Here is a 16,030-nt window from a genome sequence, read left to right on the forward strand (position 1 = left end):
ATAAAAATGAACTGTTTCAAAAATGAAAATATTTAGGAAATTCTATTATAAGAGCACCTAGTTGGCACAGTGTTTAGATTGCCTGGAGTTAGGAAGATCTGAGTTCAAATCCAGTCTCAGACACAGAATAGCTGTGTGACCTTGAACAAGTCACTTAATCCAGTTTGCTTCAAGTTTCCTCATCTGTAAAATGAGCTGGAGAAGTAAATGGCAAACTACTCCAGTATTTTTTCCTTAAAAAAAACCCAAATGAGGTCATGAATAGTTAGACATGACTAAAATGATTCAATGTCTTGTTTATATTTAAAAAATGCTTTTTTTGTAGAGCACATGAAAACAAACTCATTATCATTTACACTTATTAGTACTTGAGATTTTACTTATGTGCTTTATTATCATTTCTGTGTTTTGTTTTGTTTTTTCTTTACAGCCTCAAAGAAGGTTTGTTCAGACAGTCTGCTTTTATCAGCCAGGTACTACTGTATTAATAAGTGATGAAGATTCCCCCAATTCTCCAGGCCAGCCAACCAGTTTCCAAGTTCCCTTTGGGATTACAGCTGACACAGAGCATTCAGCTAATAGTGAAGGAAGCCATGAGACAGGAGATTCTGGAAGATTCTCCCATGAGTCTAATGATGAGCTACATCTGTCTTCAGTTATAAGTACCACACCCCCTACCTCCAATTCCTTCTTAGGCAGTGATTCAGGTGGAGATCCTGCCATGAATAAATGTGAAGATCCTTCATTGCCATTGGTTGCTGAGCAGACTTCTACCTCATCTTTACAATTACAGTCTGCAATGCTGGGCTTTGAAAAAAATGAATTTCCAGTATAGATAGCCAAGCCAGACATTCTCACAGTATATATGTCTGTTCGAAGGACAATGAACAGGAAGCCAAAGCATGTTGTGAAAGTCCTGATGTCTTACTGGGTGTTTTTGGTAATTTTTGTTGAATGTTTTTTTGTTTTATTTTCAAACTGACTTATTTTGAATGTTTTATTGTTAGAAATGTGAAAGGTCAAGATATCTGACTAGAGCTTAAAATATATCACTGGAGCAAAGAAGACTTTTTAAGCCCCTTTGCTGACTATCTACCTCAGTTTGCCAAATGGTGAACACTGAAAACAACCGATTGACCTCATTTGTGTTATAGTTGATTTCAGCTATGTAACCAATGATACTTCCTACTAGCATTTTTTTTTAAATTGCTGTATGTGTAATGTGTTTGATCAAAGGAGTGATAGGTGGAAGAGTTAGAATGTTTATCTGAAGCTCTGACTTTTTAACAAATTATAATAATTACATTGTTGAGATAATTCAGTACCTCTGACTGAGAGAAGTGATGAACCATTTAATCGGGGTTGGGGGGGAATGGGACCATTTTTAATCACTGGCAAAAGAAAAATGTACCTCTATATTGAAATAACAGAATAACTTTGTAATTACATTAGCAAATTACATCTTTGAAGGCATTTAGAGTTTGCCTTTAAAGCCTGAATATACCCAAATAACCCTCCTAGAGCTGTGCCTTTTCAGTATGCCCTCAATGATGACAGTTGTTCAAAAGGCTACACTGTCTACAGCCTGACCTTGAAAATATTCCACATTCATCATTCTCCTTGTGTTAACTGTAGAACTCATTTTTGAGAATGAATTCTTTAAATTTGTAGGTTGCTTCCTAATCCTGGCTTGATTTTGAATGGATGAAGAATCTTTCGAAAGGATCAGGATAAACACCAATAGACAGTAAAATGAGCTATTAGAACATCACAGTAATAGTGCCTTCCATTATTTATTATGAAATTCTTTGCCTTATGCCTTGTCAATTTTCATAAAGTTGCTTAGGACAGGAGCACATAAAGTTGCCTTAAGTATATACTGAATTTTATGGATACTTTTTATTGTAAAGAACAATAGCTCTCCAAAATGCTTATTTAAGATTTATCAAAGGTTACAAGTATTCAGAGTTCTATCCATTCCTTATTGAATTATTTAAGAGTAATCAGTACTATTTCTTCTTTCAATATCAGTTCTGTTTATGGAAGTTAACTTCAGGGAGGGAATTTTTTATCCTCATGCTGATTTTAAATAGGCATTCAGTCTAATAGAGCATTATAGAGAGTATTGGGTCTTAAGTATTTATTGAACACCTGTCTAGTTCTGAACACCACCAGGAAGTGTAAGGGGATTTTTTTTTAAATGACATGGTCTTGAAATGGTTCCCCAGTCCTTTAAAGATATAAAAATTTTCTAGAAAGTAATTTCTAGGGCCTTATTTTAAGAAGTATTTTATATTTGAACCTCATTAAAACCTTCCTTGAATAAATAGGGTCATTGTTGGGTAGGATTTTAAAATGAACTGGAGACCTCTAAACAGATAGAGGACCCTCATCCTTATCCTATCATTCCCAAACAATAATATGAACATATATTTTGGATTATATAGAGAGTTGTGTGCCAACGTGAGCACACTTAGAAACAGACCCGTTTTAAGTGGTTTTGAAAGATAACTGCTCTCAGCTCAAATTCAAAGCTTCTATTAAGAGACCATTTAAAATGTGGGCTTCATGAAGAAATGAAAAAGCAGAGCTTTAGGTGAACAATCTGATGTAAGAGAGAATGCTGCTTCTGCCTTTTATAGCTCCTGTTTTATACTACCTCCTTTTAAAGTTATTCTAGTGTTATTTTTTTTCCTGTACTCAGGGAACATTATGTTGCTTTTGAGCTGCCTCATGAAAATGTGGGCAAACTGACAGGGTATGGTGTTTTTTGCTTTTTTTTTAAATAGCAGTATATAGGGCCAAATTAATCAGTGTCTAGAATTATGGAATACTAGACCTTCTTAATTTTTTATAAACATTATCAAAAAGCAAACAAAAATTCAAAAGCTTTTTATTTTAAAAAGCTAAAAAATAGCCCATCATTATTATGAAACATGCATCTAGGAGAGGTTTGACTTGGAACTGGTTTTAAAAGCCTAAGTAATCCAGAGTCTTGAAGGAAAAGTATTTTGTTTGTTTGTTTTTTGATAAACCAGTCCATAGTTGATTCAGATCTTTAGACTGTTAACTCTTTGCTTATTGTGTACTAGTACCTTTTTTTGTTTTACTTATTGTTGTTAGGTCAGCTTTATATTAATAATGATGATGATGAAGATAATGATGATAATAATAATAATAATAATAATAATCCTGTTACCAAAGAATTTCTGTAGAAGGGAGAAGAAAGTTGAATTATTTTAAAAAAAAAAAACGAATTAGCCAAAAACATCTCTAGGTTTGAAGCGCTGAATAAATTTTTATTATAAAAGTAGTTACTAACCCAAAATAATAGGGCTTATATGATTGTAGTTGATTAAATAGATTAGTAAAGACTGCTATAATTTTAACTACCTTATTGTTACCAGAGCATTTTACCAGCAGATAGTTCCAAAGAATGTCAAGTGTAATCTTTTTCTTCAGCAAGTAGTTTTCCAACAATGCAGTATTAGAGTAAATATTTTTAAATTGCTGAATCTACTTGTTGGAGGGAAAAAAATTTTTTCACTAAAGATAGACACACACATATGTCTCATCAGGCAAAATTTTTAGTGTACAGTAAAGATGACTTTCTACTTAGCTAAAACATGCTAAATCTAAGTATGAATTTGTTACCAAAAGGTGAAGTTTTTTGCTCTCTTTCAGAGCAGTGTCACTTCACAGTTTTTTACTCCAAAGGGGCTAATATGCAACGGGTAACTGTGTTCTTCCCCAAAGAGTTGTTTGCTGTAAGTACTAATACATGCATCTCGTTTTTATGCCAAATGTACAAGTAGATGTTGCTCATCAGTATTTTCATACCAAAGATCAGTAAATTATATAGGTTAGCCTAAGACAAATTAAAGATGAGCAGATTTGAAATAATATTTAGTGATTGATAAAAAGGATATTTAGCATTAGTAGCTAAAGATATCAAAGTTTACATAATTAAAAGCAATATTGCAACAGGGCTATTAAATGTTTTTATTCTAGTACTTTTTATCAGCAAATAAAGAAAAACCAAAGATATTTAAAGTTACCTCAGCATATAGGCAAATTTAGTTTAAATTTAAACCCTTCTCTTATTTTTATGTTAAGCAATTATGTCTCTCCAGAGCTTACTCCACATACAGAAGTCAGGAATAGGTACTTTCCATTGTATCTTCTGATTCAACCATAGGGTTTCTTTTTAAAAAACAAATAACCAAATGCAGAGTAATACTTCTCTAATAGTCTGGTCATGAAATCCCACTTGAAATTTAATGAGATTGCATTCAGTTTCAGATCATTAAGGCAACCCTCTGAATTAACTTAGAAATTATCTTCAATTTTAATCCAAAAGGTTTAAACTTTCTGTAAGTAATGATGTTGGACTCAAGGGCCTCCATGTAAATTTTTAGGGACATAACTAAATGAACAGATGTGATCACAAAACTGGTAGATTTCACTTTCTGCAATATATGCTACTGAAAAATTATTTATAAATCAAATTTTCATTATTTAAATCATTGTAAATGCAGTAAAAAGGTTATTAATTAAAAGATTTCTATGGGAAATTGTTTTTTATAAAGCAAAGACTCTTTAGTGTCCAGTTGGTCTTGTAGATTCTGGGTCAGCTTATGGTAAAATACACTTAGAGTGTTTTAAATGACTGAATAAATTGAATTTGGGATGTGAAGTAAATGAATTTATATCATCAGCATTATGAATTAAACTTACTTTTGTTTCAGCTCAGGGTGTTGCAAGTACTAGGAAAAATATTACAAGACTAGTTGCACTTTGCACCAGAAATAGATTGAGCAGTATACTCAGCAGTTGCCAACCCTATAAGCACTCTACCTTGTCAGTGCTGTAATGTAGACACATTTTGATAACTATTGAAGTTCACAAAAAAATATAGTGTAGAATATTTTAATTTAGTGCAAGAAATCATTCATGCAAAAAGCAAACAAACACATCTCAGTTGTTGGGCCCTTTGGCAAAGGCTGAATTTATCCATTTGTCATAACTTTTATTTAATTAAATTTTGAATCCTATAGTGTTAATAAATTAAGCTTTTTTGACTTTTTTTTTACAATGCCAACTACAATACACATTTACTTTGCAGACATTTATCCTGCATTTATTATGTGGACCTCTGATTAAATTGTCTTAATAGTCACAAGTGATGTGGCAATTTCTGTTGACTGTAATCACAGAATAAGGGTTCTGGAGATCAGAATACACCATAAATTGTCATTGTAGATTTTGCTCAACATACTTAGAAGATGAACAAAAAGGTGGAATTCCATTGTAATCTCTTTGAACTCATTTTAAAATATGCTTTAAAAAATATGAATGGAGGGGCTAATACAATGTGTGTTTTCAGTCTTTGGTCTTTTGCCAGGCAACTCATGTATTTTCCAGTATTTAAGAGCAATAGGAAAGTCTTATATTAACATAACCATTTCTTTTTTCCATTAAATTCCCATACTCCTATAATCCTATATAGCTCAAAAAAGCAGTACAAAGCCAACCAAAGGGGTTGCAAATTCATTTAGTTTATTCATGATGAGAGACCATAAAATGCTTTATATTTCATAAGATGTTCATAATCAATTGTTTCTCAAAAATATTTCATACATTTGTAATTAACCTTTAATTTTCCAACATGCTTTTAAAAGAATTTTTTAAATTCCCATTTAACAGAAAGTTTAAAAAATATTTTCCTGTCTTTATTAATTTTAACAGTATTTTGGAAGCTATTTATATTGTATTTAATATGACTTCCTTTCTACTTTTTTCTTAAATTCTTTTACTATGAATGAAAATTTTATTTCAAGGTATATCTATCTAGTCTTACTTAAAACAGGTGTTCTGTTGTTCCCCAACATATGTATTTAGCTTTAAGAGAAGCTTTGGTACTACTGTTTGCTCTTGAATTATCCCAAATATCAAAACCTAAAACAAAACCCAGATCTGGTGGGGTTTTTTTTTTGATTAGCACAAGTAAGACATTATCCAAAATGGTACCAGGTTACCTCCTGCACTATAATGAAGCTGTTACCTGCAGGGCCAAGAGTAGTGGAAAGAGAACAGCACTAGACCAGTATTCAGGAAGTGTGGGTTTTAGGATTAGTTCATTTACTAACTCATTTTATGTTCTTTGGCAATTCAGTTTCCTCTTCTGCAAAATGATGTTGAGTCAATCCTTTTTAGTTCTAACACTGTATAATTTTAATTCAAAGGTGGAGAGCAGTCCTGAAAAGTCTCACACCAGAGTATTAGTCTTCCTTGAACACACCCTATTATAGATTAAATCTAAGATAGTTAAATACAAAGTTAGGGAGGGAGGGAGGGCGCTATTTCTTGTGGGGAGACCAGGAAATATTTCATGTCAGAGATAATAATGTGGCTACAAACCTAGAACATACGAACCTAATGCTCTTTCTTACAAAACTACTATTGACCTAATAGTTTTATTTTCTTTTGCTATCCTAAGTAGCCTACAGCCTAATGTTAAAAAAAAAAATTGTTCTGCTCTGTTCCAGTTGAACAATATTAAACATGAATCTCTCTTTACTTAGCATTATGTAGACAACCTTAGAAAGTATAGCTCAGTTTAGGTTGGTGGGTTAACTCAGCCATTTAACTGATGCTATTTTTATCTTGCAGTAAAAAATAAGAAATTTTTTTTCCATACCTTCCTGAATCAGATTTTTAAAGTATAGCTTTCATTGAATGAACTTCTGAGAGTTGTTTTAAATATAAATAAAGTATAAATTCTTTGAAAAGTTAAAGAACTGTCCAAATAAAAGGAACGATATCTCCAAAATCATTTTATTAAGTTATAGGATAAAGTGATATATATTTTCTTCTCTTTTCACAATAAGTTTACCTCATCCTTTATTTTGGCCAAAATTAAGATATTAGTATACCCTAAACAAAAACCAAATAAGTGATTTTGGTGTGTGGGGGGGGAAGTACCAGAGAGAGTACAATCTTGGATTTAAAATTGCCTGGATAATCCACATGTGAATAAATTAAGAGTAAACTGTAAACTGCATTCAGAAACTACGTAAAAGTTTTTTATATCACACAGAGCTTTGTTTTTTCTAGAAAATTACATTTCCATCCATCTAACTTCTTATCAAAATTCTTCCCTTTAAAGAATCTGATACTCAAAAAATTTTGGACATTAATTTTATTTCTAACTGAAATTGTAACTGGTCATTTGAGCCTACTTTAAAGATTTACAAAGACTGAATAAACACACATTGCCTCAGCCCATCATTAGAATAGATGGGTATGCATTGTTGTTTTTTTATAAAATATTTTGCATTTTTCTATTTTTTTCTTCAGAGATGTGAATGAACTGAAAGTGGAGGAGCCAGTTATGTATCTCATATTGTGGGTGTTCTGGATCCTTTCACTCCATATACCATTTTCTTATATAAGGGCAACATTAGCAGACTTGCAAATGGAGAATAGAGCTGAATTATTTTAATTTTATATTTGACTCAGGGGATCAACTCTGTGAACTCCATTGCATGAGGAAAGCCAATGTTTGCCTTGATATTGAATGTACCTTTTTCATGAATTTTTAAAAAATAATTTTGTTATGATGTCAGTTTGTTTTCTTATTTCTAGCATTATAGTATATGTTACCTAGTGTTTTTCCCCCTTCCCCAGGATTGTTTATATGCTATCCCAAAGGTCATGCCAAAAATGAATAGAAGTTTAAATGCCAAAATGTTTATGAAACTGCTGTCTAAATATTGATTGATTGCACAGTTTTAATAAAAGTTTTCCTTAGTAAAAAGTACCATCCTTTTCTTTTTTCATTTTTCTTTTTGGGGAGTATGAAGGTTCTTTTTTCATTTTCAAGGGGAAGTGACCTAACTGCTAGAAAGAGAAGGTTCTGGAGTGTACCAATAGGAAAAAGAGACAGATCTAATTTATAGAGTCTCAAATTTGCTTTCATATGACATAATGAATGGCTTTAGATTCTTGGTAGTTTGAATATTTGCTCAGACGCTAAAGGGTAAAAGTGTATCAAAAGTTAAAAGCTTGTCCTACCAAATCTATTCTTAATCCAGGTGGGAACCCACTGGAAACAAAATGTATATGTTGTCACAAATGATCACTAAATCGGGTGCTTTTGCTTAACTGTTTTTCTTTGCTGCAAGGGAGGGCTCAGGTCTGAGACTGGGAGTAGAAGCAGATAATTTCCAAACTAATTGTGATATGATATAAAAAAAATCGAATGCTTCAAAATTTTCTTTAAAAGAAGAAAAATGTCATAAAGGAGCTCTCTTGCCTTACAGATTAAGACAAAGTTGAGTCCACTTTAACAATTATTGGAAATTCTACTCACACTATTTGAATGCTATCAAAAGCAACATTTTATCATCTAGAATTCTATTAACACTAGCATTCACATGTATCTACAATACAATGATAATCATTGATTGTAATGATAGTCCTGAGGTGCTAGAAGATCCTCAAATACTTCTGAATCTTCAGGTCAACAACAAGAATTTAATAAATACTTTCTGCGTATTGAGCAGTAAAATTAACAAAAAAGAAAGGTGGTCCCTGCTCTCAGGAAGCTTACGTTCTAATGGGAGCTAAAAACCTGAGGAAGGGGTAAGAAGGAGTGAAGGATGGTCACCCTTCTCCATACCAATAATCCCTCCTTTCCCTAACCCCCATTGTCTGTCCCCTTGTTCCCATCCTCCTCAACTTGAACTTAGATCTACCCATACTACACTATATTCTCTGGAAGGCCTACTGCATAGTAATAAACTTGCTTCATTGTAACACTTGTCCTTTCTCAGTCCTTCCATTTTCTTGGGCTTAATGAGACTTGGCTCTTTCCTGATGAGATAATCAGTCACCTTTTCCAACACTCTGATGAGATAATATCAGTCTCCTTTTTCCAACACTAACTATACTTTGATTCATACTCAACTCACTTGTGATGATGGCAGAGTCAGTATACTCCTTGCTCCCCATTGCCACTTCGACTCTCCCTTTACTTCCATCACTTAGTAACCTATCTGCTGAGCATCATTTAATCCATATTTGTCACCTGATCAAGATTCTGATAGCTCTTATCTACTAACCTTCAACACATTCACCTTCTTTCCTCAAAGTCTGACTCACAATCTCTCTTTCACAACTACTACCCTCATAGTAGTGGACTTTAACATAGATATTGCAACTCTATCAAACACTCTCACTTCCCAGTTCATCTCTTTATTGATTTCCCATGCCCTATTAAAGCTGCTATTTACTCACAGAAATAGTCATACTCTTGATACTCAGTATTGAACTTCCATGTTCATGAACTCTGGAATTCCTTTATCAAATCATAATCTTTTATCAACTTTCCCCCGTCTTACAAATCCTAACTTTGTTCCAAATTTGTCCTTACTGTGACCTACAATCCCTCTACTCCCTAATTTTTTTCCCCAGGTTATTTCCTCTATAATGGTTATACTCTTCCCTATCCATTTTGCTTTGGATTTTGCAAGGCAATGGGGTTAAGTGGCTTGCCCAAGGTCACTCTGCTAGGTAATTATTAAGTGTCTGAGATTGGATTTGAACTCTAAGTTCTCCTGATCCCAGAGCCGGTACTCTCCATTGTGCCACCAGTTCAACTTCTCTCAAGTCCCTTGCCCTTTTTCTTATCATCCCTCTTGCCCTGCCAAACCCCAAGCTTTGGATTACTTTCACCAATTCATTGCCTTCATTCCTGCTCATGTATACTTCAGAAGAAGGAAGCTAGAGAAAAGCATACAATTACTGTTAAAGTAATTTCAACTGGACCTGCATTATTGAAAAGCAGTCTTTGTGTAGCTCCCTAATTGATTCACTGTTCTACTCATCATAGCAGCTTTTCCAAATTTTTCCATCTCTACTCAAATTTCCTGTAGGTTCTCTACCTCATTCTCAGTTGAAAACCTTATCTCATTTTTCATTTAAAAAATTCATTTGTCAAATGTTCCTTCTTCTCTCCTCCTCTTTGATATGTCACAATGCCTTCCACCATTATCTCCTCCTTCACCTCTGGCTCACATGAAGAGGTGGACTTTCTCCCTGCCAAGGCTAAACCCTCTTCTTAAGCAAAGTGATCCTGTTTTCTCCAGCAGATTTCTCCCTCTATCATCTCCTTTCTTGCTAATTACTCCCTGTCTATTGACTGCTTTCCCCACTTCCTTCATCTCATTCATCCTAAAGAAATTCTCACTTGATCCATTTATCCTATCTTTCTCTTCCCTTTTAGGGTTGAAGCTCTTTGAGAAGGTTGCCTAAAATCAGTGTCTCCATTTCCTTTCTTCTAATTTTTCTTAACTACAACAGGACTTCAAGTTTGATTATTTTGATGAAATTGCTCTCTTCATAGTTACCTGATTTCTCAATGACCAAATCTAAGAGCCTTTCCTCAATCCTCTTCCTCCTGGACCTCTATACAGCCTTTATAAATAAAGGCTCTTCTTGATAGTCTCTTCTCTTTAGTTTACAACATTGCTCTCTCCTGGTTTTCTCCCTAACTATCCAATCACTGCTTCTCAGTCTCCTTTATTGAATCTTCATCTAGACTAGGCCTGTTAATCAGAGTTTTCCCCAAGGCTTTTTTTCTGAGTCCTTTTCTTTATATATAATCTTTCATTTGGTAATCTCATTAGTTTCCATGAATGCATATATGCAAATGAGATTCTCAAATCTATTTATTCAGCCCTAGCCTCTCTTCTTGACCTCCAATCTCACACCTCCAAAATCACATCCAAAACTCAACTCAGTATCTATCTCTTCCAAAAACAATAAAGCAACCATTTTCTTCTTCTATTGAGATCACAGCATTCTTTCAGGTACCAAGACTTGCAATATAGTATTATTCTCAATTTTTCACTGTCTAACCTCACCATATCCAAACAGTTGTCAAATCCTATCAATTCTACCTTTGTAACATTTCTTGCAGATCCCCCCCATTTTGTTTCCCTGATATAAGCCCCCATCATCTCATACCTAAATTAAAATAGCCTTGTTCCTTACACCAAATTTACACCAAATCTCTCCCACTCCAATCTGTCCTTCACTCAGCTATCAAAATGATCTTCTTAAAGCACAAGTCTCTCCAAGTTACCCCCTCCCATTCCCACTTGATAAACTTCAACAATTTCTGTTGCCACCAGCATCAGCCATAAAAATCCTAGAGTTCTTAACTTCACAACTTGCCTCCTCATGCCTATTTAGTGAATCTTCTTAAGGTTTTTCCCCCATATATTCTACAATTCAGTGATTCTGGATTCACTATTTTTATTTTTTTCTTTATGAAAGATTTTATTTATTTTGAGTTTTACAATTTTCCCCTGATCTTACTTCCCTCCCCCACCCCCCACAGAAGGCAATTTGTCAGTCTTTACATTGTTTCCATTGTATACATTGATCTAAATTGAATGTGATGAGAGAGAAATCATTTCCTTAAGGAAGAAACATAAAGTATAAGAGATAGCAAGATCAGACAATAAGATATCAGGTTTTTCCCCCTAAATTTAAGGTAATAGTCCTTGATCTTTATTCAAACTCCACAGTTGCTTCTCTGGATACAAATGCTATTCTCCATTGCAGACAGCCCCAAATTGTCCCTGAGAGCAAGTCCATCAAGGTTGATCATCACCCCCATGTTGCTGCTAGGGTGTACAGTATTTTTCTTGTTCTGCTCATCTCACACAGCATCAGTTCATGCAAATCCCTCCAGGCTTCCCCGAATTCCCATCCTTCCTGGTTTCTAATAGAAAAATAGTGTTCCATGACATACATATACCACAGTTTGCTAAGCCCCCTATTGAAGGACATTTACTTAATTTCTAATTCTTTGCCACCACAAACAGGGCTGCTGTGAATATTTTTGTACAAGTGATGTTTTTACACTTTTTCATCATCTCTTCAGGATATAGACCCAGTAGTGGTATTGCTGGATCAAAGGGTATGCACATTTCTGTTGCCCTTTGAGCGTAGTTTCAAATTTCTCTCCAGAAAGGTTTTGATGAGTTCACAGCTCCACCAACAATGTAACAGTGTCCCAGATTTCCCACAACCCTTCCAACAATGATCATTATCCTTTCTGATCATATTTGGCCTCACTATTTTTCAAACAAGACTATCTTGTGCCTGGATTTTTACTGGCTGTCCCCTAGCCTGGAATGCTTTCCCTTCTTATCTCCATCTCCTAGTTTCCTTAACTTCCTTCAAGTCACATTCAAAGTTCTGCCTTCTATAAAAAGCCCCTCTTGGTCCACTAAATTTTAGTGCCTTCTCTTTGATATTAACTACAATATATCCTGTATAAATCCTATTTGTATGCAGTTATTTTGAATTTTGTTATTCCCATTATAATGTGAGCTCCTTGAGGGCAGGGACTGTATTTGCCCATTGTTTCATCCCTAGCACTTATCAAAGTGCCTGGCACAGATATTGGTACTTAATAAAATGCCTATTAACCAGCTTCTAAAGATCCTCATTGATTACATTTTGCAGTTTTTTCATCAATTATTTTCCACATAATATTTATTTTTCAGTTCTTCAGAGATTGTAGTCATCCATAGCTTGCTGCTACACAGCAACACCAGTGGAACTTTGGCAATAAAAATATGGACTTTTATTAGTGATAATCTTGTGCGTCATTAATGATTTTCAATTTTCCAAGAGAAATTCAGCTATCTGTGATTCAAATTTGACCCCATCTCATTGTCCATTTATCCCAGATACACTTACTAATGTACAAGTTCTGTCCTTGACATTTTTCATTCATGTAAAGTAGCTCTGCTGTCCTTGAATCAATCAGGAAACATTCAGAAGTATTTCTTCTGTGCTGACCCTATGCTAAATGTTAGTGATATATAGAAAGGGAAAACACAGATATGCACACACAGACACCTGCGCACACATACAAACACACATACACATACACACAAACACTAATGATCCCTGTTCTTAAAGTTTTTTAATAGGGAAAACAATAGAGAAATAAATGGGTAGACACATAATACATACAGAGTAGAATGAATTTAACTTTAGAGGGAAAGATTCAAGTAGCTGGGATGACATAGAAAGTCTCCAGAAGGGAAGAGTTGAGTTTTAAAATAGCAGTAGTAAGGAGAAAATAGGAGATTGTAAAATAAAATTATAATAATAATCTTTATAAGTCTTTTCTGTTGTCCCCCTTCTCTGCTCATATTTAAATGCTTTTCTTGGTCAGTCCTTTGTCAAATTTCCTTTAAACTTATTTTAATCTCTGCTGATTCTTGCATTTTAAAATAATACTTCTAAAAATCATCTATCATTTTTTTCATAAGATTTTACAAATAAATGTACATCTTATACCAGTTATATTTTTATCCACCAGTTCTTCCTAACTTGGCAAAGTCAGTCTGAATTCTTTTAGTTTTGACATGGCAATTGATTTATATTGATATAAAATTATTATTCTCTGAGTAGATATCATTTATATGATCCATTCATTCCCCATTTTTATTATCAGTTAGTTGTTTAAATATTCAAATTTTAAAAAATTATATACCATATATTTTTCTTATTGTTATTACTTCTGACTTTTTACTATAGCTACCAGTGAAAGCTCATGAGTGAGTTGAGGTACTGATAGCATCACTCAATTACTAAGCTAGCATATTATTTTCACTGTGCCTTTTCTTCCCTTCAGAGGCTAGCTTATTTTGAAGTGTCATGGGAAACCTAGAAATATGACAAACCACCCAGACTTCTCAGATTAAAAATGGTCACTTCTCTCTTACAAAAGAGATAGAAGTTCCATAAATATCTGCCAATATTTTGTCCAAGATGCTACTTTCTTGATTATGATAGTCTAACATTGATTCCTTTACTTTATCTCTTTTTTTTCAAGGCAACTGGAGTTAAGTGGCTTGCCCAAGGCCACACAGCTAGGTAATTATTACATGTCTGAGGCCGGATTTGAACTCAGGAACCCCTGACTCCAGGGCTGGTACTCTATCCACTGCGCCACCTAGCCGCCCCCCTTTCATTTTATTTCTATCAGCATCTCAGCACCAGTACCTAATGTAGCTCACCTTTTTTTTTTTTTTTTTTGGTCACCAAAAAAAGGGAATTTCTCTCTTTGGCAATAGGGAGGAAAAGAATATAATTTTTTTTTCCTCAAAGCAAGTTTTCATGATGTAACAGCCTGAGGCTTCCATGTGGTTTGGTCTTTCTCATTTTTCACCTTTTCCCCACCTTTTTTGTGCAAGTCGCCTTTAGTATAAGAATCTTATTGAGTTCTTCATAGGCTTTTTCTACTTTCTTAGACTACAGATAGTCATTGTTGTGGGTTCACAGTTTATATGCCCAATGGAAGAGGGGTGGCTTGGGACCACCCCTCTTCCATTGGGCATATAAACTCTGATTGGTTAATGTTTAATGAGAGAATGAATATTACTAGGAGGGGCTAAATCTATTCAAATAAATTTTGATTATAGTCATTTACTTTTTTTTTTTAAGGTTTTTACAAGTGAGTGGGGTTAAGTGGCTTGCCCAAGGCCACACAGCTAGGTAATTATTAAATGTCTGAGTCTGGATTTGAACTCCTCCTGACTCCAGGGCTAGTGCTCTATCCACTGTGCTACCTAACTACCCAGTCATTTACTTTTAAGTTACTCCCAGTTTTGGGTAATCTACTCAAAGAATTTATTTCCACCCAAATCTGAATAGAGTACAATGGTTTTCCCACATGGGTCTGAATAAAACTGTTATGGGTTAGTCCAATCTCATTATCAGGAATGTTCAAGAGCCAGATTTTGATATCAAGATTTTAGAAAAAAGGGGGAAATTCTGCATTTCCTCAAATTATTTGTTATTAATAATCATTTTTCTAAAAAGTTTGGAAAAGTTGAGGGTTTGGGAAGAAAAAAATTAGTGTAATCATACCTTCTCTATGTTTGCTCATCCTATGCTATTTACTCTTTTCTACCAACAAATGAAAAGTGAGAGTTGGAGTTTGGGAGGTGGTGGGGGAGGGGGTTGCTAAACATACAGTCAATGCCTTAGAGGACTGAAATGGGAATTTTGTAAGCACAGCTGCTCCAGGTGTTAGTATCATTAGTATCGGGTTAAATTACAACTACCCTAGGGATATGGGGGGTAGGGGTAGGGAGGGAACCACAGGAGAGTTCTTCTTAGAGAGACTGCAGAGTAAGGGAGTATTGAAAGGGATGGAAGAAAACTCACAATTGCTACCTTTTAATTGGGTGATTACACATTCCTGGAACAAGAGAACCATTTTTAGAAATCTCTGATTTAGAGAAGCAACCATCAAATTAAAGTATATAGATGATCTGAAGCCTATGTTAGCATCATCTACCTCCTTTACTGATATTCTACCATTGTCACTATAGAAGAGGGAGAAGATTGAACAAAATCAAGGAATATGTAATAAGGAGTGTTCTGTCAGTTATGATAGTTAAACAATTCATTATCAAGTAAGCAATTATTTAATGATGAATCATTTTTAGCTAGGCTGCAACGATAATACTTGAAACTTTTTCAGTCTATCAGAAGCTGCCTGCTGACATAATCTTTGAGAACCCAGGGTCATCTCTATAACATGACAAGGCATGTGAGTATAACAGTGGAGGTATTTAATGCTGTGTATTTTATTATGTTTTTATTGTTGAAATTGGTTTAAAATGAGTATGTTAATATTCTTCTTGCAACTTCAGGTATCTGTAATACAGGAATTAAACTAGAAATAAATTTTTAAAAGATACTAAGAAACTATCACAGTTATGAACTGGTCAAAATCTATTTGACTGGTATGGATCCAAGCCTCCACTAAGCATTGCCTCCCCCCTTCAATCATTTACTTCCAGTTAGGGCTGAATTGGGTTCCTGGTTCACATTCCTCATTCAGTAATTCAGAGGATACCCTGTTTTTTGTGTTCTCTAGATCACAAATAAGTTCCAGAAATATATACTCTATGTTATACATACCTTT

At 34.3% G+C, this 16,030-nt stretch overlaps 1 protein-coding gene across 1 annotated transcript in view; it reads left to right on the forward strand.

The window, feature by feature from the left end:
* PRTG (protogenin) overlaps window positions 1-6,296 on the forward strand; it is a 134,767-nt gene extending 128,471 nt beyond the window's left edge. Inside the window, exon 20 of the mRNA XM_074234616.1 lies at window positions 431-6,296. Within this exon, the coding sequence (XP_074090717.1) occupies window positions 431-835 (405 nt within the window). The 3' untranslated portion in view covers window positions 836-6,296. The remainder of the gene's footprint in view (window positions 1-430) is intronic.
* The last annotated feature ends 9,734 nt before the right edge of the window (window positions 6,297-16,030 follow it).

This window comes from Macrotis lagotis, chromosome 4 (assembly GCF_037893015.1).
Source record: "Macrotis lagotis isolate mMagLag1 chromosome 4, bilby.v1.9.chrom.fasta, whole genome shotgun sequence".
Lineage (NCBI taxonomy): Eukaryota > Metazoa > Chordata > Mammalia > Peramelemorphia > Peramelidae > Macrotis > Macrotis lagotis.